The sequence below is a fragment of the Artemia franciscana genome, chromosome 17 (assembly GCF_032884065.1).
Source record: "Artemia franciscana chromosome 17, ASM3288406v1, whole genome shotgun sequence".
Classification (NCBI taxonomy): domain Eukaryota; kingdom Metazoa; phylum Arthropoda; class Branchiopoda; order Anostraca; family Artemiidae; genus Artemia; species Artemia franciscana.
The window spans coordinates 4,136,794-4,163,745 of record NC_088879.1 but is presented as its reverse complement, the minus strand read 5'-3'; the positions used below and the strand labels follow the sequence as shown (position 1 = coordinate 4,163,745).

Sequence of the window (26,952 nt, the reverse complement as noted above, 5' to 3'; positions counted from 1 at the left end):
TCAATCTTCCGAAGCTTTCTGTTTTGACATAATTTATTTTTTTAGTGTTTTATACAAATACCCCCTCACACTACCTTGAAATAGTTTCTATTCTACGTGAACAAACTGAATGATTTTCGTATCATAGGCAGCGCAATAGCACTGCCTAAGTAAAGAACGATGTTGGTACAATCTATTATACATTTTTTTGTTTTAGACTAGGCCACTTCGTATCGAAGAGGTTGTCGTAGATACTTCAAAAAAGGCTCATTCGAGTGTAAAGTGAAAGGTCTAGTGCCCTTTTTCATAGTTAAAAGTGATTGGAAGGCAAATAACCACCCTACCACACTCACCGTTTCCCCAAACAGGCTCAATCAAAATTTTTAGATAGCCCTTTTGTTCAACGTAATTGAAAGGTCCAGAAATTATGTTTGAGGATGATACCACCACGCCCTTAGGGCAAAGGTTGTAAGTTATGCCTTGGCGATATATTGGGTTTTTATAGAAAGTGTTGTCGTAGAATCTTCAAAAAGGGCTCATTCAATTGGAAACTGATAGGACTATAGCCATTATCAATAGTCAAAAGTGATCGGAGGGTGATTGCCCCTCCCCACGCCCATGATTTCCCCAAACACTTCCGATTAACATTTTGATATAGCCATTTTGTTCAACGTAGTTGAAGGGTCCGGCAATTATGTCTTGGAAGATAAGAGCCCCACACAGCCCTCAGGGCTAAGCTAAAGTTGTAAGCTATGCCCTGGGGGCACATTGGATTTCATAGAAAGCACTGTTGTATAAACGTAAAAAACTCAATCGATTGGAAATTGAGAGGGCTAGTGCCCTTTTTAATAGTTGAAAGTAATCAGAGGGAGATCACCTCACCACACCCATCATTTCCCAAACACTTCCGATCAACATTTTGATATAACTATTTTGTTCAACGCAGTTGAAAGGTCCGGAAATCATACCTTTGTGGATGAAAACCCCCCACCCAGCCCTCAGGATGAAGGTTGCAAGTTATACCCTTGGGGCATATAAGGTTTTTATAGAAACTTCAAAAAGGGCTCATTCGATTGGAAATTGAGAGGACTAGTGCCCTAATAGTCGCAAGTGATTCGAGGGTGACTTCCCCCTCCCCCTGTGTCCATGGGAAATTATCCGTTTAAGGATAAAAAATCCCCCCAGCCCTTAGGGCAAGAGTTATAAGTTATGCCATTGGGGCATATAAGGTTTTTAGGAGTAAAGATCAATTTAAATCATACAATTAAAAAACTAAATATCATCAGTTGCAAGATTAAAAAGGTTATATATGGCCACCCATAGATACAAAACCTAAAGCCGATTATATATCGAATATATCGAATATTCGATATATAGTAATAGAAGAAATATATCGAGGCGACCCATCAAAACCGTCAATAAACTCATCCAGGTAAACACGGGGCGGCTTATACATTATACAAATCAAAATGTTCTCTTTTCAACTTCCACTTCAAGAGAGAAACTTTCTAGCTTACCTTTAATCCAACCCCCCAAATTATTTCTAAATACGTAATTTGAATTTTTCATTATTAAAAATCCCAGTCCACCATGGTTCATAGATGTTCGGCTCCTCACTTCTAAACCATAACCTGGGCAAAATAAGCCAAGAGAAATTGGTAAGAATCAAAATAATTGGTAAGAAATCAAAATATCCAGTAGTTAGATGGCAATTCCAAGAGCAAAGGCAAAGCGAATTACCCCTTCCTGTTTCAAATGATCTAATGCACGAACTCCCGTGGAGGGGCTTAAACTTTGCAACAGGTAAATCCTTCCGACCAATTTGGGCTTCCAAATGGCCCTAATTGCGAAAATGACTACTCATAAATCTTGCTAAAGATTGACAATCATTCATCATTGCAAAGGAAAATAAAATTGGTTTCCAACACAGCAAAGAAGGAAAAAACACGAAAATAAATAAAACAAATGAAAGACAGAAGAAAAAACTGAATGCACAACGAAAAAGGAAAAGAAACAGAGAGAAAATAAACACAACTAAAAAACTAAACCGACTGGAAGATTTAGAGGGTGCGCGTCAGTGACCTAATTCGCACGGGATTTAAGTCACTTTGTTCTCGTTTGAAAATGTGGCCACGATCAGGTCAAACATTCTTAGCACCAAATGGATCTCTAGCACCTTCTGGTACCAATTTTTTCACTCTAATAAGGTATTCACTAGCGAAGATACCAGATTTAGCAAGGTTTCAATTTAGCTTTATAAACTGTGTAAGTTATATCTTTGTTCCCGAATTTAATCAGTACCGGAGCCACCGTACACGGTGTTTGCGTATTTGATGTGGCGTTTAAGAGCCAGAACCGATTCACCGCTAACACGTACGTAGATGACACACTGCTCACTCCCATTTATTGCATAACATCGAGTACTGTTGCGCCTAGATTAGTCTCAGGATTTTTTTTTTACACCAAAAAATACCGACGAATCAAGAAGCTTCTCCTTTTCTAAATCATCAATTTTTTACTCAACACTCTCTGTTCTACGCTCCAGAGACTGAATCGGACTTCTCAAACTGTCTAAAAAATGGGAGCTTCCCAATATACTCGAAGGTAATTAAAAGTTATTAATTACCTAAAGTTATAAATTAGTTATAAATTAGAAATATAATTAGTTATAATTAGAATTATAAATTTGCGAAACAAAGTTCCGTGTCGACGAAGCTTTGTTGTCTTGGGCCGACTGATTTAGCAGCTTTTTTTTTTTAACCTTTTTTTCAATGACTTTAGCAGTGTCAGTACGAATTTTGTCCACCTCAGCTTTATTAAGGTTGATTCTAGGTAAATTAAGGTTGATTCTAGGCTAGGCCTCGATTGGATGAAAAAAACTCAGGAGGGTTTGATTACCAGATAAAAGGGTAAGTGGTATTTTTTTATAAGTTGAGCTTCCATAGTAATTTTGTCTTTAAAGCCTGCTTCGATTTATTTCAATACAACAAAACATTTGACTCTGATTCACTATAATTCTTTTCAAATCTATCCTAGCCATAAACCTTGCAATTATTGTTCTTATTATGAAATATTCTACTGGGCTAGAACAGATGTGTCTATTAGAAATCTTTTGAAATGAATTATTGTCTTATATAGTTTAAGTTGTCCAATCTATTTATTGTTGTCCATTTTTGTCCAAGTTGTCCAAGATAACTTGTTGTTTAAAAATTGTTGTCCAATTTGTCCATCCAGCTGATTCAGCAGCTTTTTCTTGAACCTTTTTTTAGTGACTTTAACAATGTCAGTACGAATTTTGTCCACCTCAGCTTGTGCGGAAAGAAGTTGATTCTGGAGAGCTGAGGCATTGCACGAAACAGTGGCCGTTTTACTAGAGACTTTCCCATCTCTTTTCCTGACAAGTTCAAGGTCAATGTCTGGATTACTCTCGTTTTCTGGAAAGCCCTGATTTACACCCTTATGCTTTCGCTTTGAAGCGTCGAAATAGTTATCTTCAAAAGATACAAGATTCGCAGCTATCAAAGCATGAAAATCAATAGATTCGTAGCAAAACAGCTGTAAACTTAAGTATAGATTCTTTTGACTTAATAACATTTGCAATACGCGCTGGCCAAAGTGGATATCCTTTGAGCTGCGACAAAGACAAGTTCCCCTTCTTGAACTTCACCTTTTTGAAGTCAATGATCCCAAAAAAATATATATAAAAATAATCAAAAATGAAACTTATCTTAGCGTGGGCATACCCATGGAATGCGGTTGGCGATCACCTTTATTGGAATGATGGCCCAGTGGATCATAGAGCCTGCTAAATTATCCACTGTATTCAGATATCCCTAATGAACTTTATCCAAATAAAATAGTTCAACATAAGTTCAAAATACCAAAAACCGGTTATTTCCACAGTTAATACTCTCAGAAGTCAAGAGGCGTTCACTGAATGAATGCCTGACCTGAACTAAGTTAAAAGTGACTCGAGAGCAATACCTCCTCCCCCCAGGGTTATCCTTTCCCCAAAGACATACAATTAAAATTTGAGATATTAATTTTGTTCATTGCAGTTGTAGAGTTCGGAACTTTTGTCTGAGGAAGACACCCCCGGCCCCACAGCTCTCAGAGCAAAAGTTGTAAGCTTTGCCCCGGGAGCATATAAGGTTTTTTATAGAAAGGGTGGTTGTATATACTTTGGAGGGGACATTGGATCGGATATACATTGGATTGGTAATATTTATTTCTAGTGCCCTTTTTGAGAGTCAAAGTGACCAGAAGGCAGTTATCCCCCCTCCCCAAACATGTCGTGCTTTCCCGAAATACATCGAATAACAAATTTTGAGACAGTCATTTTATTCAAAATGGTCCAAAGATTATATAACAAGACATTGCCGCGGGGCATTTAAGGTTTTGTAGAAGGGATGGTTTTTTAACCTTAGAAGAGGCTCTTTTGTTTGAAAATTGGAAGTTCTAGTTCCTGTTTAGGCGTTAAAAGTGATGGAGGATATTTAGCCCCTCTCCCTTTCCGACAACCGCTCTTTTCACCAAACGCATCTGATTGAAATTATAAGATAGCGAATGTGTTTAAAATTGTCCAAAGAATATATATTAATGTCTTTAGGGTGATAAAATCCCACAGCGCCCTGGGGATGGGATTGTAAGTTATGCCATGAGTGCATATAGAGTTTTTATGGAATGGGCGGTCGTATAAACTTCCGATAGGGCATGATATTAAATCAGAAGTTATAGCGTCCTTTTTAAGAGTCAAAGTAATTTGAGAGCAACCTGCCCCCCTCTCCCCCTCCACGCTCATCATTTCCCTTAACACCATTAATCAAAATTTGGAGATCACAATTTTGTTCACCATAGTTGAAGGTTTCAGAAATTATGTATGTGAGGAAGACATCCCTCTCCTACAGCTCTCAGGGAAAGGGATATAATTATACCCCCGGGGCATATAATGTTGTATGTCTTTTATAATATGTTTATGAAATGAGTTTGCTTCGGACGTTTTGCTATGCTTCAGTTTAAATTCTAATTAGGTTTTTTCAATTGACTTGTGATCTATGGTCTCTCATTAGATCATGTTTTCACCTTTTCCTCAGGGAAGGACTGACAAAACTACTACTACTGCTACTGCTACTACTACTACTACTAGTAATGCTAATACTACTAATACGGCTACTACTACTACTGCTACTACTGCTACAACTAACGGCAATTCATTACAGTACCAAGCCGCCAGAAGCCAAAACAGCTGTGCACGCTCCCCCCACCTAATCTATTCAAAGTTTCATTCTTTACCCCTCCCAGGAAGTTTCAGTTTTTCTTTAATTTTAATTAGTTCAATCAACCATAATAGTCTAATTAGATATCTTTTAATATTTAATATTTGATCAACACTTCAGTGATTTGTTTAATCAGTTAATGGATATATTAATTTTAATTTATTTCAATCCATTTTAGTCAAACATGAAAAACCAGACCCTGAAGCTTTGGATGCCGCTGCAAAATTTGTAGCCGAAGTTTTGTATCTTGCTCAAATGGAGGCTGTTCAGCGACAAAGTCAGTCAGTTAAGGTATGTTGACTTTTGTAGAAAAAAGAACCTAAGAAATGTTAGATATCTTTTCTGCATTTCTTCCCCTCAGCTCAAAAAGCGCTCTGTGATCCATTAATTATTCAAAAAAAATATCCAGTAATGTTTTTAGTACCATGATGCTAAATTCTAAATTGCTTTGTATTGAGAAGTGCATTAAACAAAAAGATGAGTAGTTCCTACCGAGTGATTTGTGATTAATGTGGTACCCATTTATTTTTTGAGGGGACTAATTCAAAGGACAATTCCTGTTACTGGTTGGCATTGTGGCAAATGGGGTCAAACCATAAGACATGTATTGCCAAGCAGAGATTTGTCAAGCCACGTATTACCAAGTAGTGATGCATCTACTTAGCAAAATTACTGATGATCAATATTGTTTTCTTAAAATTAGTAAAATAAATAAAAAAAGTCTTTGAACTTGTTGTTTTATTATCAAAATCCCTTTATATTCTCCTCCTTCTACCCAATTTTTTCGCTATGCTTAAACTATGATTAGTACTACCTGATATATCCGAATTTGAATATTATTGAAGCATAAATCTTCCAAAAAAAATTTGAGAGACTTGGAGTCAGGGCTGGATTTAAAGCTTTGACGCTTCTAGGCCAAAGAGTTTTTCCGATATTTTTGGGGAAATCCCCGAAAATTCAGGGATAGTGAAAGCACTGAACAGAACGTATCTGATGAGCCAATAGTAATCAAAGAAAGAGGTGATATCGAACTCACAGCTGCCATTCCTGGAGACATCTAACAGTATATAAGTGGCCACGGATTTCCTATGCTGTTTTAATTTCACTTTTCTGTGAATGGTGCACGGTAGCGGAGCAAACCTGGCACTTTGACGATAAATTGCACCAGAATAGTTTTTTTTAAGAATAAAATTCAGTCAATGATAATTTATTGTGCCCCTAGGCCCGGGCCTAGTTGGGCCATTGGTAAATCCTGGGCTGCTTGGAATATATTTTTACCAGATAGTTTTTAACATTTTGGCGATAAATGTTAATGCTTCCGCTCAACTAATATGGTAATAAAGAATTTATCTGTCGGTAAAATTATGCATAGGAGTAAAAGAATATACTGCCAGTAGAAGAGTTGAATTGCAATTGGATATAAACTAGCAAAAGTATGTAAAAATCAGTAGTTCTAGGGTAGCTACGAAGTTAAGCCTTAAATAAAATGAATATTATGGCTACCCTCTTGAGCTACAGGTATAGAATCTTAGAAAAGTAAGATTGTAAAACAGTCAATTTTTTCTTTATATATATATATATATATATATATATATATATATATATATATATATATATATATATATATATATATATATATATATATATATATATATATATATATATATATATATATATATTGAACAAAATAGTTACAGCATAATAAGAACATAAAACTGTTCTCAGCTGTCCAAGAGCCTGACACTAGGCTGCCTGAAGAGCCAGGCTAAGGACACAAAAATTTGTGTCCTTAGATAGTTTTAACTTATAACTGCATTTATATATATCTATATATATAAAAATAAGTTGTCTGTCTGTGGATCTGTGGATCAGGTGACGTCATGTTTCTGTGTCGGCTGACGTCATGAAATTAGTTGTCGTCATTTTTGCTTTGACGGTGAAGTCATTAATGGTATTTAAGACATATATGTTCACGTAGAAATCTATTAATGTTTAAGTTTAAAATGACTGATGAACTTACAATGGCAAAAGCCGATGAAGATGCTCAAAGAGTCTATGCCAAAAAACTTGCTGCTGATAGAGAAAGTCAGAAAAGAAAGCGTGCCGAGGAATCAAAAGAACGGCAAGGAAACAGGCTTGAGGCTAAAGAACGCAAAACCGCGCAGTTAGATGAAGATCCACCTGGACAGCGAGAGTCAAAACATATCAAAACTGAAAATGATAGCGATGATGATTGGGTTTGGGATTTTGACTTGGATAAGGGCATCAATGCCTACCAGATTTTAGTTAAAAAAAAACAAAGGTTCGGCGATATGTATTTCATAGTGAAGCTGAAAAATAAAGAAGAAAAAGAAAACTGAAAAAAGAAAAAATGTAAAAAACTAAAAAATACTAAAAAGAAAAAACACTCAAAGAGAAATTACAGACCGGGACACAAATGACGACCGGGACAGAGGGAATATAAATAACGACCGGGACACTCAAAGAGAAATTACAGACTGGGATACCGGGGCACAAATGACGACCGGGACACAGGGAATATAAATGACGACCAGGACACAGGTATTTAAGAATATCGTTCAAAGAAAAATTTTTCATTGTAAGAAGACCGTTGAAAGAGAAATTTCTAATTGTAAAATGACTGAAGAACCTACAATGGCAACACCCGAGGAAGCTGCTCAAAACGAATGTATTCAAGCCGAAGTAGCTGAGTTGGTAAAGCGTTATGTTTCAGGTTCTAGGTCCGAGAGGCTCCAGGTTTGAACCTTGGCTTTAGCATAAATACAAAAGAAGAAAACAACTAAAAAAGGTAAAAACTACATAAAAACTAAAAAGAAAAATATATATATATATATATATATATATATATATATATATATATATATATATATATATATATATATATATATATATATATATATATATCTTCTATATATATAAAAATAAGTTGTCTGTCTGTGTAACGATGACTCTGGTCAAACATTTTCAGATCAATTGCTGGCAATTGGAAACGGAAAGCTCCCAGTAGTGGGAAAGCCAAGAATGTTGTATATTCGCAATTTTTACGTAGTTTGAAACACATATATAAATCTAGCTATATTCACAGGTGGGACACAGGGACACAACTACAATGGCGCCGTAACTAATATGGCGCGTAACGACTTACGCGCGCGGGGTGGCTCGGGGGGGGGGGGGCGCAAAGCGCCACCCCAACAGCTAGTGTATATATATATATATATATATATATATATATATATATATATATATATATATATATATATATATATATATATATATATATATATATATATATATATATATATATATATATATATATATATATATATATATATATATATATATATATATATATATATATATATATATATATATATATATATACGTATATATATATGTGTATGAGATATACGTTTATTAAAAAAGAAAATAAACACTATTCACCATTCACCTGCCAAGACAGGCTGTAAGCCTGGAAGAGCAAGCGAGGTTATCACCCTCAGCTAATTAAGACTACATTCATAACACGCTTCTCAACACAAAAGAAACTCAGCGGATGAAGGAAGAAAGGAATAAGGAGAAAAAGGAAAAGATAAGAAGAATACAGAAAAAAAATTAACAGCAAAAAAATCAGGGAAATGCTTGAATAGAATGACAACCTCGAGCGGTCTTTGCATCGAAATCATCACGAGATAAGGAAACTTCTTTGCCCGTGACTTAAAGGCGAGAAGACTAGGCGCACTTTTCACACACTCGGGCAATATTTTCCAAACATAGGGACCAGAATACCAAATCACAAAAGATGCCCTAGTGGTACTCCTAAACTCATTGTTAAGTTATCAGCTTTTCTTGTAATATGGTCATGACGGTCTTTATTAAGAGTAAAAAGATTTTCAAAAGCAGGGGTGAGCAGGCGATACAAATATTTATGCGAGAAAATGGTGACTTGCTAATCTCGAATTTGGGATACATCCACTAACTTATTCTTTTTATAATGCTCATTAGCAGGAACCTCATCAGAATAATAAAATTCCTGTAATAATTTTACAGATCTATTTGAAGTTTTGTACTATTTTAAACATGTTACAAAATTACTTTCCAATATAGAGCATCTGACAAAATATAGAAAAATTAATCTTTTTTAGAATCTGTTTCGGGACTAGATTTTTAAATCTTTCTATCACCCCAAGACCTCTGCTTTATTTTTCAGCTGTCAAACTTGAATGGTTTCTCCAAGACAGGTTTTCATCAATTAAAAACCTCAAGTACTTCGTTGTTGCTACTCTTTTTATCACATTTCGTCGAACCGTGATTTGATCATTTCTAACACTTGACGAAAGTTTAGAAAATATTATGAAAAACATTTTTAGAAAAGTTAAGGGTTAACAAATACTGTTGAGAAAAAGTGAGAAATTCAGAGACAGCATAATCTGTCTAGATGCGAAGCATTAAGACATGGTATTACAGTAGGATATGAAAACCTAGGTGTTTACGAGTTCAAGGCGATTCCCCGTTGTTGTAACATTTGCCGGTCTCCTGAACATCTCCAGTCTTCTTGTTCTAGTGTAACACCAAAATGTGCGCGATGTGCCGGTCCCCATATCTTAGATAGAGACTCGCCTTGCAATTTGTCACATAAGTGCGCAAACTGTGGAGGCAAGCATGTTTTGTATAACTTCACATGTCCTAAACTCAAAGCAATTGCAGGCCATAATTTGCCTAAAATTAACTAATGTCTGTATCAATCATGTAATATCTATGGGAAATTAACAAGGATCTTACCATTGATGAACTCTGCAGTAAGTTTGACATTGTATGCTGGCAGAAACAATTTCTGACAGGAACGAGTGTTAATTTCCTGCGTCTCAGTGCTAATCACTTTACTTTCACAACAAACGCTACTTCTACTTCTGGAAGGCCTTCCGAGGGCTTAGCATGTATTATAAAAAAAGAATCATGAATATCATGAATATTATTCATGATGAGAAGAATATGACTTATTTGAATAAATTTTTCAAAGCATGTGCAAGTTTAAAAACTCTCCTCCATAGAATAAGCAAGGATGCTTGCGAATTTATTATTATTGGTGATGTGCAAGCTTGATTCTGTGCGTTCTATGAACCTTCTTGATTGTCTTCCTAATTACAGAATAATTACGAAAGATGTATCTTTTTCGTACGTCTATAATCCTGGAAGCCTGTCGGATATTGATCATGTGATTGGTTCCTCGTTTATTACATCTTCAACAGTGCACATCCACAAAGATGAGTAGGGTATTGGTCAACTTCCATTATCATTCTACTTTTCGATTAGAACAAGTAGTACATCCCAGGCAGATTCCCCTGCCTCTAAATGGTTTTTTCGGAGTAACTGGAAAAATGCTAATATGGCACTATATATTTCAATCCTGGCCATACTCCTTGGTTCTTTACGTGTACCCTATCTTTTACTCATGCTAAATGTTCGCTCTACAAAAAGCAATTATGAACTGAATCAGTACTACAACCACATTGTGTGGTGTTTAAAACACGCTGAGGAGGTTGCTGTCCCTAGGGAGCGAGTGAGAAAAAGTACAAGGATACGAATATGGTCGTGTGACCCTAAACTGAGAATCGTGAAAAATAAAGTCAAATTGTGGCTGTGGATATAGATTGATAATGGTCAACCGCAATCTGGAAATTATTTGAAATAAAACAAAAACTAAGTGTCTGTTTAAAAAACGTCTGCGATCAAGCCGATATAAAGGGTTAGATTGCCCTACCAACAAGAATGAATGGGACAAAGTGATTAATGCATCTAAATTAGATAACGCAGCAAATCTTAATTGCCCAATCTCACCAGCTGCGTGGTCTGACCACTATTCAGTTATATTTTCCAAAGTGAATTATGCAGTGCACGCATTTTACTCAAGTTGTTTGATTCGGTTCTCCCGTCTTCCTTGACTCAGGCAGAAGTTCTACCACTTTCTGTTGATGCTGTAATTGCAACTGTTAAGAAATTGAAATCAAGCTCTTTTGATGTCGACGGAACTAGTGTTTATCATCTTAAAGTAAAATGCCCGTCTTTGTTTTTCCATTTACAGTTGCTTTTCCAAATGCGTATTTGTTGTTCTCTTGCTCCTGATAGCTTTTTGGGTGGAACTGTCACGTCCGTTCTTAAGCGAGGTAAGAGTCCATTGGGTTATTCTTCTTACAGGTTTTTTATTTCTAGTATTCTTGAGAATATATCTTCTATATGTTTTATTGGGTTAACTGACGTATCATACCTTGCTTATGTTGATGATACTCTTCTGATTAGCCGGTCTAAACTCAGACTATCGCAGATGGCTAGTAAAGTTTCTTGTTCTTTTACTAAAATCGGTCTTTCACTTAAACCTCTAAACCTCTAAACCTGTGAGTTCTAAACTTTTTTCCATCCCTCATGTAGATTCAATGCGGTGGTTGGGTATTAAACTAACCAAAATTTAAAAACTTTTCGTGACAGGTGCCGTCTGTGATGCTAGAATGAAGATCCAGGCTGGTTACTCTAAATTGGTGCTAATCGAGGCCAATATAATCGTAATCCCCTTGGGAAGCTCTTTTTCAGATCATTTCCCTCTTTGCCTTTTTAGGTTTTATCTTATACTTAGAAATAAAGATTTTAATGATATTCGGGTGGCCTATTTCCGTTTATGTACATATCTTCTTTATCTTCCTCTTTGGTAAATAATAAATAAGTTTCACCTCCCGAATCTTACTGAAAAGCTGACTGGTTTACACAAAAAGATTTCGGAAACAGTGTTTCGCGATTGTCGCCTCGCCATGGCTTAATTCGCTTTTTCATTTAAATTATTTATTTATTTTTACTATTGTTTAATTGTTTTTGGTGATTTATTGTTGTTTATTTTTTTGTTTTTTCTTTGTTTAATGTTATTGTTGATTTTTGCTTGTGTTTACTCCACTATTTATATTTTTATGTAAGTGGGTTATAAATTAATATATATTATAAATTTTATTATACAAAATATCAAGCAAAGGAGCAGCTAGAAAGAGCAGAGTGTCATCTGCAAACAGGATGACACCAGCCTCTGACAGGTAATTCTTCACTTGACCAATAAAAATGATGAAAACCAGGGGTCCCAGGATTGCCCCTTGTGGGACCCTGCACTCTATTTTCTTTTTTGAAGATAAAAATGACCCGTTTTGTACTATCTGATACCGATTGTGTAGATATGATTAAAACCACTCCAGGACTGAACCCTTCACCCCAACCGAATCAAGAGCTTGAATAAGCTCTGAGTGGTCTACCGTATCGAAAACACAGCTGCAGGTATGAGACCAGCTTCAAATGCATCATTACTCCAATCAACCAATCAACCAATTTCCGAATTGCCATATCCGTAGATAGCCCTTTTCTGAGCCCAAATTGGTTTTCCATTAGAATCTCATTCTTTTTTCAATATAATAGCTTGACTGGGCATGTACCGCTTTCTCATTTAACTTAGAGAAAAATGGAAGAATAGATATAGGTCTTCTGATTCGATGGGCCATTTTCCCCCCTCTTTTATAAAGAGGAGTGCTTCCAGGAAGACTCCAAGATCTAAAGAAAGGTTGATGAGGTGCGTCAAGACAGGTAAGACACTCGTTTTTGCGGAATTTATGAGTTTCAGCGAAAACTCATCCATCCCGCTAGAACTCGACTTCATCGTAGCCAGAAATTGTGCCACTTCCATTTCCAAATATCTTGCAAATTCAATGGAATTCTTAATTGCTGGCTGCCTTTCAAAAACAGATCCAAAACTCACAGATGTGGTTAGGTTAGCCCGCGCTTGATCTCAAAGTCTTTTTCCTTAATTTGCATTACTCAAAAGTTTATTTATTGTTTTCTATGTATTTTTCATATTCCCTTGATTTTCATGAAATTCATTTTGGAAATAAAGTTTCTGAGCTTTCCGCTTTTTTGAATTTAAAATATACCGAAATTTTGAAATTTACATGGTTATCCTCTGAATGATCCTTTAAATAGTTCACATAAAGTCGGTTTTTCTGCTTTATTGAAGCTAAAATAGCTTTTGTATACATAGTTTCTTAGGAAAATTTATTTTAGGGTTTATTCTTCGTAAGGGACATGTTTCATTTATTACATTTGTCAGTATCTCACTGAAGAGGTCATGTGCTGTATTTGGAAACTATTCCTCTATTACACGCAAAAAATTTGTTTCATCCATCTTATTTTCAAAACTCTTTAGGTTTTTACTTTTTATTTCACGTTATAACGGAGCCCTTTCATATCGCTTATTTTCCTTTGATTGATTCAGCTTTATTTTACTTATTATAAGAAGGTGATCCGACCCGTCGGCCACAACCACATCTGCTTGGGATCTTTCAAATAATCCACCATTAACGAAAAATCATCAATTAAGGACACCGAAAGATGCGAAATTCGATTTGGAATAGTTGCAAAGCTTTTTTAGAGGTTTAAAAGCCCCCCCTCAAAGAATTTTCCTGGTGAGGTTCATAATGTCCTGTCTTGCCTTTACCTCCTCTGTTCTGGTAGGCCTGTGAACGTAATATTTTATGTTACATAGCAAAAGATCGTTGCAATAGGATAAGCACTATTACCCCCTCCCCTCCCCCAACCCCGGTAACACTAATAATAAAGTTTGTTATATAGTTTTCTGGACTCCTTAAAAAAATTCTTAGAAGAAAAAATAAACAAATAATTATAGTTGTAGAAGCGGCTGCAATCTAGTTAAGAAGGGAGTCCATCCCATAGTAGTTGAAAAATAAAAATGTATTTTGAGAAAAACTCTAAAAACGAGGGATAATTGCCATTTGAAACTTATTATCGCAATTCTATAAAATATGGTTAGTTCTTTAATAGGTTCCATCTAAGAAATAGCTGCTGGCTTTTCCTGTTTTGATAGTACCAAAAAGCATCAATCTTCCCCCAAAGAGGGTAAAAATAACGAAAAACGCAAATTTTAATAGACCCAATCAATTTTCTGTAGTTTAAACTCAACCTGGAAGTTTTCAACCCCACCTTTAAAAACTACTCCAAACTATGTTTTAAGTACTGTAGCTAGGTCCCTGCTTAATTATAAGTCTTCAGCTGATAATTATATGTGAAACTAAGCACTAAAATTAAAACTTTTCTTCTGAATTCTTTTTGAGAAACTACTCAAATACAAGAACCTATTCATTTGAATAAGGAATATTTTAGAGAACTATAAAGCTTTAGTGCAAAGAGCAAAGGGATTGAAGAGGGGGTTAAGGAAATTATAGGATCTTTATATTTCAAAACCTTATGTAAAAGGTAGGCCAACGTAAATAAAATTGATTTAAATAGAAGTAATTAAAGCCCTTTTAACATGATTATGATTGTTATTATCATTCACTAATCTGGCAGAAGTGTGTTGGCTTCTCAGTTTATTGTCGATGTTCTAGAAGTCTATTTAATTGCAATGACTCTTAAGTCTTCCCCATTGTTTTATACTTTCGTTGTATGCTGAGGAAAGACTACTTGGCTTCGAGAATAATTGTCTGCTTGGAATCCTTGCGGTACATTGGACCGATAAAGTAACGAATGCCCAGATTAGGGCTGATACCGAACAACCACTGGTGATGGGATCAGAATGAGAAGATGGAAGTATTGGGGCATATGACCCGCATGAGTGAAGAACGCCTCCCACACGATTTATGGTGTTAGACCCCATCCGGCATTCAAAGGAGGGGAAGACAGCTCATTTCACTTGGTAGATCCCTTGAGAAAGAAGCAACGAGTCTCCGAACCACTTTGAATGAACTTTGGTCTTTGGCACAAGATCGGTCAAATTGGAGGTCAACAGTCGCTGACCTATGCACCCCCAGGGGTAGGAGGATCGAAGTCTAAGTAAGTTAATCTTATTTATAATTATGCTATGTCCCGGTGTATACATAAATATTAAGCCTATTTCTGCTTCTATTTTAGGAAAATTTACCTAAAATCAATCTGTCAGAAGAGCAAAGCAAAACAAAGAAGATACAAAGACGAGTGGTCAAGCTTTTTCGGCGATTCTTGAGAGTTTGTGGATGCTATCACGTAATTCCCTCTCCTTAAGGCTTGTGAAGTACAGTGTTTTAAATAGGACAAGTGGCCAAGCTTTTTCGGCGATTCTTGAGAGTTTGTGGATGCTATCACGTGATTCCCTCTCCTTAAGGCTTGTGAAGTATAGTGTTTTAAATAGGACGAGTGGTCAAGTTTTTCGGCGATTCTTGAGAGTCTGTGGATGCTATCATATGATCCCCCTCCTTAAAGCTTGTGAAGTGCAGTGTTTTAAATAGGACGAGTGGTAAAGCTTTTTCGGCGATTCTTGAGAGTTTGTGGATGCTATCACGCGATGCCCTCTCCTTAAGGCTTGTGAAGTACAGTGTTTTAAATAAGACAAGTGGTTAAGCTTTTTGGCGATTCTTGAGAGTTTGTGGATGCTATCACGTGATCCACGTGACTCAAGGCTTATGAAGTACAGTGTTATAAATAGGACATAAGGAAAAGCGTTTGGATGAGAGTTCATCTTGAATAACATTAGTGAATCCTTTGAAACAGGAAAATGAAGCGGCATTTTGTCTTCAAGATGCATACCTGTGTCTCTTTGCTCTGACAGTGTTTTTCCAACAGAAATAGTTAAAAAATATAATACAGCTCCAAAATGGCTGTAAATATTTGTTTATACTGATTATTTGTTTATTTATAAAACTATAGCGACCTTCTTTCTTCTTTTTATTTATTAATTCTACTTTAGTGCTAAGTGTATAGTACAATTGGTCAATAAACTTCCCTTTATCATAAAACTCTTTTTATAGTATGATATAATGTATTTTATACTTGCTTCTTTTCCTTGTATTTCTTTTCCTTGTGAAATTTACTTCAGTACCAAGCGTGTAGTACAGGCTGTTTATTAAACTCTAGTCATTAAACAAGCCCTTCTCGTTTTGTGGTATATTTTACACCTATATCAGTATGTCCTTTTGTCCTAGTGGTGACATCATAGGTTTGTTATTACCTGGAACCCAAGAAAATCAACTTTTCAAAAAATTATGATTTTTATGTAATCTGATGTCAAAAGATTTATTGAAGAAAAAGAATAAAAAGGATAAAGACGCTCCAGAGCCATTGCTGGCACGCAGGGGGTCGACAATTCTGTTGCTGTCTGTGTTTGTTTTTTACAGGAGAAAGCCTCTACCTCTTGCCTACAGGAAAAAGCCTCTATCCTCTTGTCCAGCCTTGCTTCAGCAGAAGTTGATCCCTTGGCTCTGGGTTGCCAAGTAGAGCATGAATCGACTGTGGTTAAGCAGGGCATATTAAGACTAAGCTAATGTTAAATATTGCATTTTATTTAATATTATCTTTTTTATTTAAAGAATGCACTAGATCCGTTATTCCCAACGTAGGACGCAGGCTTGCCGGTGGGGCATGGTAATATTTTGGTGGGCCATGGGCGGGACGGGTGCCCTTCGGCTAAATATGCGTCTTAATTGTGAAAAAAACATTTTTCATGTCAATGACGTCACATTCGCGTGCATGTAAACAGTAAAAAGGATACATGATAGTATTGCAATGCCTTAATACATTGTATAAAACGTATTGTATTGAGACAATAGTTTTCACTAGCATAAAATATGCCTGGAGGGAGACCCGAAAAAGATACCAAGTAAATGGTCTTTTAAGCTTCTCTAGGTGAATGTACGTACAATTTTGAATAATAAAATTTAAATGTCACGCGAGGGGCATTAAGATTTTAGAAATACCTGGTTGGGGTGTGGCCCAAAATCAGTTGGGAGCTACTGCACTAGATACAGCAATTTCCATTGAAATGAGCCCTTATGCACCCCCATATGATGTTTCAGTCCCCACCTTGTAGTAAAGAAAAACAGCAAAAAAAGAGAGTCACGTCACTCCTTGTCGCGTAGAAAGGTTATCTAGAGCAATAATGAAAGAAAGGTTGAGATTGTTAGGACACGTACTGCGAATGATGATTGACAGACTGCCAAAGATCGTCCTTTTTGGCCAACCATCTAAGGCCAAACAAAAGGCAGGCCGTCCCCTAGTGTGGTGGGAGGAAGACATAAGGATTTATTTTTGGAGACACTTGCACTTCTCGGGAGGCTTTAAATAGGGAAGCTTAAATAGATTGGGATGGAAGAGTGTAAGTAACTGTGTCGACCCCAGGCAGATTGTTGCGTCAGTGAGTTGCCAGTAGCAGCAGTAATTTCAATCGTACAGTTGTCATTTTGATCCGACATAATTTTTTTTAGGTTTCAGGCCATTTTTCGCGATTCTCAGAGTTATTTTTGCAATAAGCTTTTACAATTTACATTAACGTAAAGGAGAGTCACCATTTCAAAATCAACTTCAAATTGTGACTCTTCTTCACTTTGCAGTTTATTGAACGCTTGTTTTAGTTTTTTTTCGTTATTTTGGGCTAGAGTTCGTTCTTTACTAGGTTGCATGTGACGATGCAACCATGAGATACCAGATCAAGCGTTTTCAGTTGGTGGCACAAATTAAAAAACGATTTGGCCCCTACGTGTTACTTGTTTTCCCCCAACCAATTCCTCTAGAAGGAGTAGTTGCAGAAAATTAGGAGAAGGCATATTAGATTATAAAATCAAAGCTGTATTTTTGGCTACTTTTCAGTAGTATTACAAACACACCAGATGATAAAACTCACATAGATTTTGAAAAACTGAATGACGTTGAATACACAAGAGCATGGAAATGAAAGCAGGAAAGGAGAATGAAAAAGGTGCAACACGTGAGTGGAGGAGCTCAGAAACAAAATCATGGTTGCAGTGTGAGATGTAACCTAGTATAGTAAGTGCTCAAAGGGCTCATTTGAAAGGAAGTTGGAATATCTAGCGGCTTTTATACAATCAAAAATGAAGCGCGATTTTGGCTGAAACTTCATATTTGGCAAATTTTTTCAGGCTTGTAGCTTTTGATGAGTAACACTAAATCGTATATATTTAAAGTCATCATGAAAGTCAGTTCTTTTTATGTATCTATTGATATCCACATTCCTTGTTTTTCGTTACCATGAACTATTTGATAATCTTGCAATTGTGAGATCAAATGAAAGCGCTAAGGTAAACTAGTACAAAAACAGACATTGTAGGTATAGAAAGAAAGCCATATGAATAAAAACAAAGTGTGTTATACTTCTTACGGCAATATATTCCTTCTTGCTTGCAGACTGTCTCCTCCAAATTAGAATACGAACACTGATTCTGTTCTGAGTCAAGCGTTTATGTGCATTTTTCATTGATTAAAACAAAAATGATTTTTTGTTATAAATCAAATCAAAAAGACAACTTTTTTCAACTAAAAGTAAGAAGCAACATTAGAAATCAAAACGAACAGAAATAATCCCGTATATGAAGGGGTTTTACCTTCCTCAATACCATGTTCTCCACGCTAAGGCCTTTAGCACTTTCAAAAAAGATTTCCATTCTGAGTAAACGGCCCTTGTGTTGCAGGAGTCGTTCTTAAAATAATTGGGACAAACAGTCAAACTTTAGCGTAACAAACAAGGTATTGAGGAAGGAACAACCCGCTCATATACGGTACATTTTCTGTTTGTTTTGAGTTTTAAAGTTGCACCTCACTTTCATTTGAAAAAAAACTAGCTTTTTTATTTAGTTTTTGATAGTTCCTGAAGTAATACCGGTAAATCTGGCTCACGCTCCATGAAAAATTCCCCCCTCTCAGCGGAAACTCCTCCTTGGAAAGTTCCTGGGGAGGGGCATGTTATCTTCAAAGGCATAATTTTTCGGACTTTTTAGCTATGTTAATCAAAATGGCAATCTTGAAATTTTTATCGGATTGATCTGGGGGGAAATGGCGCGGGAGGGAGAAAAGCTGCTGCCAATCGTTTGGTCACTTTAAAGTGCTATAGAGTTTTTTGTTTCCGATCAAATAACTCACCTGCTAAGATTCTAGGACCATTGGTTTGATATTATCACCTCTGGGAAAAAACACGCATCCGCGATCTGGCAAAAAAAATAAAAAATTTCACGTTTTTTCAGTTAGGAGTATGAAATGTCTACAGTACGGTTCTCTGATACATTGAATCTGATGGTGTGATTTTCATTAAGATTCACCAACTTTTAGGAGGTCTTTCTCCCCTTTTTTCCTAGATCAGGCAAGCTTTCCAAGGCCGTTAGCCTTTTATTGGTAACACTGAGGTTAATGAATCTTTTATATTTAGAATTTGTATAATAAGGCGATACTTTTGGATTATTTATTTATTTCAAAATTCCGTTTTTAAGAGTTTCAATTACTATTTAGCCGTGTTGCTCGTTACCAGCAGTTAGTTACCATGAACTGTAGGATCGGCTTTAGTTTAAACATTAATAAAGATTCATATCCGGTCACTAGCCGAAATTCGGTCATTAGCTTATCATCCAAAATCCGGTCGATAATCATAAAAGGCACATGCTGTAAAAAAATTTGAAAAATAGAGCTCATGTTATAATTTTAATCTATTCAAGGTCATTATCTTAGATAGGGAACAAGTTAACATCTAAAATATTCGGTTATCATATCTTTTATACCGGAACAGGGGGAAGGAGGAGTTACTCCACTGAGATTGGCCCTTCACCACCCCACAAAAAAGAGGTGATTTCCTATTTCGACCCGCTCCTTCTTATTGCAAATAATCTTAAACTCCCTGTCCGTGTCGAATATGTCTGCATCATTAGTGGAAGTGCTCGTAAGCACAGCATAAATATTATACGGCATGGAAAATTTGGTTCAGAAATGGAATACATAACATCGCGCGGTTTGGTAAGTTTTTCAAAGCGTCACATCAATAATTTCAGCGGATCTCCTGTATTCCCATCGCAATGTGCTAAAATTTCGTTATTGCGCACACGCGAAGGCGGAGCCATGGCAGAGAGAGAGAGAGAGAGAGAGAGAGAGAGAGAGAGAGAGAGAGAGAGAGAGAGAGAGAGAGAGAGAGAGAGAGAGTAGAGCTCGTAAGGCCGGGGCAGTACAAATGCATAGAAAAAAAAACACAACGTCTCCTCATGCTAATAATTCCAAAAAGAGAAAAAAAACTAAGACAAAAAAAAACATACAAGGTAGGAGATAATAGAGGAGACCAGCCCAGCGTGAGAACGCCACATCAAAATACATACTAAAATCTATTATCAATCAATCCCGACATCCAGCCAAAGAACTATTTTTGAAATATGTTTTTTTTCAAAGAAAATCGACTTGTGAAACTTCGTGACATTTCTACTAAGTTAAGTTTATTTACAATATGAGAAATCTGGTATCTGATTAAGACTAGCTCTTTCTGATTTGATTGACGGAAGGCTATACTTTCCGTCAGTTTGGGTTTCTGACAGATTTTTAAGTCTCGCAGGGCGATGAACAAAAGTACCTAGAATTCTAATTGCCTTGTTTTGAATTATCTGAAGAGGTTGCAGATGGACCATAAATGTGTTGAGATAAACTATGGGGCAATAATTAAGAAATGATTCAAATAGAGAATGGTATAAAATTTTAAGGATGGAAAAAGGAAACACCGGTTTTAATCTATGAAGACAACCTAAGTGATGTGCAAGTTTCAATCTAAAAAAAAAGAATGCTTACGGAAAGATAAAAGATCATCGAGAATAATCCCAAGGTAACGAAATGAATGTACTCTTTTTATCCTACTTTTATTTACAATTAACTCATCTACGGTAATTTTATTTATCACCCGCTGTGACCACCCGAAAATCATTAATTCAGTTTTAGAAAAGTTCGGAGCTAGGCAGTTACACGCAAACCATTTATTCAAAGATTTCATTGCTGTTACTATTTTCTCAACCAACAAAGATGGGGTTTTAGGTTTTACTGTCACTGCCGTATAATCTGCAAAAATTACTGCTAAGCTATTATCTTGGGGTAAACAACTTAGGAGGTCATTTATATATATCAAAAATAGTAATGGCCCCAATACTGATCCTTGGGGACTCCAATATCATCAATAACGATATGACATGTCAAAAGACCATTTATTTCTACCTGAATTTTTCGATCATGCAGGCAAGATTTTAAAAGATCTAGGCCTTTACCTCTAATACCTGTGTTATTATTTTTCCATCAAAATTGCATGGTTTAGCGTATCAAATGCCTTTTTTATATCATAGAAGAGAGCAGACACATGATTATCATCATTTAGTGAATCATTAATCTCTAAGATTAGCGCAGCAATAGCTTGTTCAGTGGAATGACCTGACCTGAATCCAAACTGATTTGTAGTAAATACGATACAATTCTTTTTTTGAATAATTTTGTCTAGAACCTTTGATATTGGAGAAAGAATAGCTATTGGGCGGTAGTTGCCTACATCTGTCTTATCACCTTTCTTATGAATTGGAATAACTCGTGCAGATTTCCATACTTCTGGAAAGATCCCTGATGATATAGATGCGCTTAAAATATGAAGCAATGGGACATGGATTACACAAGCAAGTTCTTTTAGAATATTTGTGGGGAGCCCATCTAGACCTAGGGAATTACCACGTTTTAAATTCAGAATTACTTTCTGGAATTCACCGAAAGTAACAGGGGCCAGGAACATACTAGAATTTTCGGATGACGGTAGATAATCTTTATATGAACAAAATAAAGATTCAGGGTAAGATAAGATAAGATATTTATTTCAAAAAAATCACTATCACAAGCCCTCAAAGAGCCGAATTCGGACTTCGGAGTCGACTAATAAAACAAACAAAGCAAAAAACACAAAGCTAATAATAATAAATAATCAAATTATGAGTCAAAAAAATAAATAAAAAATATATAAGTCAGAAAAAAAAGGAAAGGGGACAAAAAAGTATAATAACACAGAAATGAACAAGAAATAAACATATATATCTACAAATTACAATGGACACTAAAAAAAAGTCCAAAAACTCACAAAAAAAAGAACGAAGCATAAAACACACGAAAAACACATATGAATTAAAAGGGAAACTAAACCAAAACAGCGGGAGGCAAGCAAATTAGTGTAACGACCTAAAGCACCTCACAAAAAAAGAAGGGGGGAGGAGGAGAAACTAGTTGGCTATTTTATTTATTTTTTCTGTGATGAAGGGGACAAAGGTTTTTTCATATCTGGAAGTAACGCAGCGAATGGGAGACAAAACTGGGATAGGCTCAGAAACAGCTCGAGGCTGTCGTAATCTGGATGGTGAGTGACGTTTGGGGAAAATACTTGCCGTCCGAGGGTTCGTTATTGCATTTTTTGAAAAACGGAGGCACAACGACGACCTCCTTCGCTCAAGGGTTTCCAAACTAGCTTTTTTTAGGAGCAGAGAGTAAGGCACCTTGCCTTCTTTGAAAATTATTCGCAAGGCTCTTTTTTGGATTGACTCAATTTTGTCTGATTCTTCACGGGAGATGCCAGGGTGCCAAACTGGACAAGCATATTCAAGATGCGACGGACAAAAGACGTGTACAACCTTAAGGAGTGAGAAGGGGGGACGCTATATTTATTTAGGAGCTTAAGGAGGGCGATAGACGCATTAGCTTTATGGATGATATCTTTAACGTGGATATCCCACTTTAAATTTGAAGAAATTGTGACTCCAAGTAATTTAACCGAGGATGCATAAATTTCAGGAGGGATAGGATTAAGAAAACAGGGCGAGGATTTGAGGAAACAAATCGACATTATCATGGACTTAGAGGGGCTTACGGTCATATCTAGGTCCAAAGCCTCACTTCCAATTTCATTGAGAATACTCATAGGGTCACTTAGTAAATTTCTGAAGCAACTTTCAACAATCGTTAGGTCATCAACAAATTTCCAACGGTCAGGAACTTCCTTCGCAAAGCTGTTAACCATGACTGAAAAAAGGAGGGGGCCTAGGAGAGTTCCTTGGGGTATGCCATTGTAGATAGGGAGAGGATTTGAGTAATGGTTCTGGTATTTAACCACCTGTGATCTATTTGTTAAAAAGGAGGCAACCAATTTTACCAGTAAGGGATCGATATTGAACTCGCTTTCTAGTTTCTCAATTAAAATATTGTGGTTAACAAGGTCAAAGGCTTTCTGAAGGTCAATAGAAATTAAGTTTAGCCAGGAATTAGGTTTTTCGAGGATTTTCCCGATGTGGTCAATAAAAGAAACAAGGTAGTGGGAAGTAGAAGTTGATTTTAGGTTTCCAAATTGTTTCAGGTCAGTAAGAGGTAGGATTTTTTCCTTTAGCAAATCTGCAAGGAATCCTTCATACAATTTTGAAAAAATAGGAGTAAGCGTAATAGGTCGAACGCCATCAAAGCCAGGCTTTCCGTTTTTCTTTTTCAAAGGGGTAATAAAACCCTGTTTCCAAATTGTTGGAATTTGCCCAGACTTAGTAATTTCGTTAAACAGGACAGACAAGGGTTTAGACAGGAAGTCACCGAAGGCTCTAATAAGAGGAAATGGGATATCCAAAGGACAAACACTTGTCTTTCTTAGTTTATCAATTCTTCTTTCAATCTCAGACGGGGAAACAGTCGGGAAAAGAGGGGATGGGGCTCCTGTTGATAATTGGATTGACAATGCTGGAAGGCTCTGGACAATGGAAGCGAGAAATTTATTTAGACTATTTGCAGTAACATCAGGGGGCTCTGGTAAGTTGAAATTAAGCTGGTCAAGACTCCTGCCAAATAGCTTTTTAACCTCAGAATACCAGTTTTTTGGCTTATTAGTGAACAGTTCTTCGATCTTATTTTTGTAGTATGATCGTGCCAATTTACGAATTTCTCTTTTAATTGATTTTCTTAATATATTGGCTTGATCGAGTTTACCATTCTTAAACAGCTTCAATTTGGTTCTAATTAGTGTTTTTATTGTTTGATTAATAAAGGGTTTGTCACTTGAGCACCTTTTAAACCTTTTTTCTGGGAAACAAATTTGATATTTATCAATTAGCTTTTTATGAAACGTGGCTGTTTTCTCATCAAGGTTTTGTAAGCTATAAATGTCGGACCAATCTTCAGTACTCAGCCACATACCAAAAGAAAGAAGACCAGAATTTTGAAGGGGGCGGTAAGTGCTATAAGTCTTTGAGAAAGTATGCTTAAATGTTGAGGAGGGGGACAAAAGAATGGAAAGATGATAACTCCCACCTAATGGGGGCAAAGTTGAGGGAGGGGTGTAAAAATTATACATATTAGTTAAAATAACATCAAGAGAGGTATTTCCCCGAGTCGTCGGTGTTTTAACAATTTGCTTTACTTTAAGTGAAGCACAAAAGGAATCCATTTTAAGGTCATTGGCATCGCCAACTAAAAAAAGGCCAGCATTGGGGTACTTAGAAATAACAAAATCAGCACTTGCCTGTAATCTGGATAAAATTACGTTTTGACTCGATATTTTGATTTGGGGAGTAATAGAAAACAGCTATTACAATAATACTAAATGGACGAGGGAGTACTTTTGGTCTAACACTTAGCCAGAGGATTTCATCATACTCGGATAAGTTAGGGACTTGAATAACCTTTGGGTAAAGGTGACTCTTAGCAAAAAACAGAACTCCGCCACCTTTTTTCCCGAGTGGGTGGTCTGAAGGACGGAGTTTAATAAACTCTGAATAATTTGTCAGGTGTAGGGACCCTGGGTCATGGGATTGAACTTCAGTAACAGCTATAATATCTATCAAATGTGATTCTGAAACCACCTCGAGTTCAGTAAGCTTTTCAAAATTAAGACTTTCAGCATTAGTAACTAAAAGCTTAGGAAAAACAAACCGATTGGGGAATCGCGACAGGGAAACTTGATGGGTTTGAGAATTTCCTGGGGGGTAGGGTTTTAATTTAATTTTATTATGCTTTGGAGAAGAGGGGTAAGAGAAGGATTTGCTTTGGGGATTTGGATGTGGGGGGACGGGCAAGGATATGGACGAAGCACGAGGACTTATTATATGACAATTATTGGACGGAAAAAGTCTCAGACCTGAGTCACGTTTACAGGGTAGGCACGAGGTATAAAACGAATGGGCTGGGGTTTCGTAAGGTGCTGGGAAAGGGGGGCTGGGTGGGAATAGTGATTCATGTCCGTCAAGAAATTGCTGGTTTGCGGCGGAGTAGGGAGGGTATGGGGAAGCATACTGTAAGGGGAAGGAAATATGACTTCTGTATACGGAGAGAGAGAGGAGATAACAAGGGGTGAGGGGGGGAGTATGTAATCGGGAAGGGTTTATTAATTGTTGATCTGAGAATGCAGGAGGATAAGAATGAAAGTCGACAGGAACCTGACCAAGGGAAGGAGGGGGTCGTGAGTGCCTTCGACGCTGCCCTAAAAAAAGGTTGGGTTTTAAACCTACCCCCCGCGTCTGATGATACATGAGCAAAATTACACGACTTAAAATGCTTAGTAGATTTAGCAGGATTAAGGTGGCTTCTGGGCAGCCCAGTTTTGTGGAGCCTACTACGACCTTTAATTGGCGATTCAATATGAGCTTTTGTACAGCCAAAGCACCTTCCACTTGAAAACTTTTTACAAATATCAACATGGGGGTATTTACACAGATTATTTGTACAACGGCTAAAAACAAAAAATTTACAAATGTGTAAATATTTACAATTATTAGAAATACATCTACTATCTAAGAAGTTAAAACACACATTAGGTTTATTACGCGTAAAATCGTTAAGCTCATTTTTTTGAATATTTGATTGCATTGTGTAAGAATTTCCGCTTGTCAGTTCAACTTTATTGTCACTTTTCAAAGATGTGTCGTTAACACTGGATTTCAACAATAAATTATCTTCGGTTGAAGCGAGGTCAGTATGATTAGGTTGCGTAACCTTTTTAATCCCCTTGAGAAAATTCTGACTAAGGAAGTTCACTAGCCCTAGCTTGATGAACCGAAGAATTTTGGTAATGAATATTTGCGGAAGTATCAGCTAAATGAGGAATTCTGGGCTGTGTAGGGGAATTTAAAGTATGTAAAGCTTCAACAATTGCGAGCTGAAAACCGACTTTTAACAATTTGATTTCTTTGTCCTTGAAGAGATTACTATTCTGGCGCTCGTAAAGATCAGACAAGCTATCATAAAGAAATTCGAGATTAATAATCCGTTTCTTGAGATTGACGGATTTTGAATATTCAGTGGTAGACATTAACTGTGGGAAAACCTTTATCAAAGTGGAAGTTGCAAGAAAAGAAGCCCAAATTCTTATATTGAAAAATGCTAGGAGGTTAAAAACAAGTCAATTTTAGAGCATTCTAATATCTTTGTGACGGATGATGCCCCGCAATCGGTCCGAGAAGTTCGAAGGAAATTATTTGCTGTGAGGTTAAAATTACTCAACAGTGGAGTTAATCGTGGTGATGTTTGGGTGACGAAATCGATCCCGCCACTTTTGTGTATACGCCAGTGTCCAAACACTGAGCCTCTAGAAGTGTCTGTTGACAAAGTAAATAAGGATTTTATGGATTCAGTTTTGCCGCATATCCCTCATAGAGTTGATATTCATAGGGGTGGATTTGGAAGTTTGATTTGTTTGAAGGTTGGGTTGGACGCGCGAAGGGATAATTTGAATGAAATGAAGGGTAGTAATAGAATTACGAGTGAAGAAAGTTTTTTTTGTGGGCTTTTTTCTTTTTTGTTCATTTATTTGTAATTTGGAGAGAGTGTTTTGCTTGGTTGAGTGTTGCTTGGTTGCTTGGTTGAG

General features: G+C 36.5%; 1 protein-coding gene across 3 annotated transcripts in view; it reads left to right on the top strand.

Annotated features, from left to right (window-relative positions):
* LOC136037707 (uncharacterized) overlaps window positions 1–16,210 on the top strand; it is a 98,915-nt gene extending 82,705 nt beyond the window's left edge. For all 3 annotated transcript variants that reach the window (XM_065720471.1, XM_065720469.1, XM_065720470.1), the window contains exons 4-5: window positions 5,434–5,546; window positions 15,222–16,210. In XM_065720471.1, coding sequence (XP_065576543.1) covers window positions 5,434–5,546; window positions 15,222–15,350 — 242 coding nt within the window. In that variant the 3' untranslated portion in view covers window positions 15,351–16,210. The remainder of the gene's footprint in view (window positions 1–5,433; window positions 5,547–15,221) is intronic.
* Window positions 16,211–26,952: the final 10,742 nt, after the last annotated feature.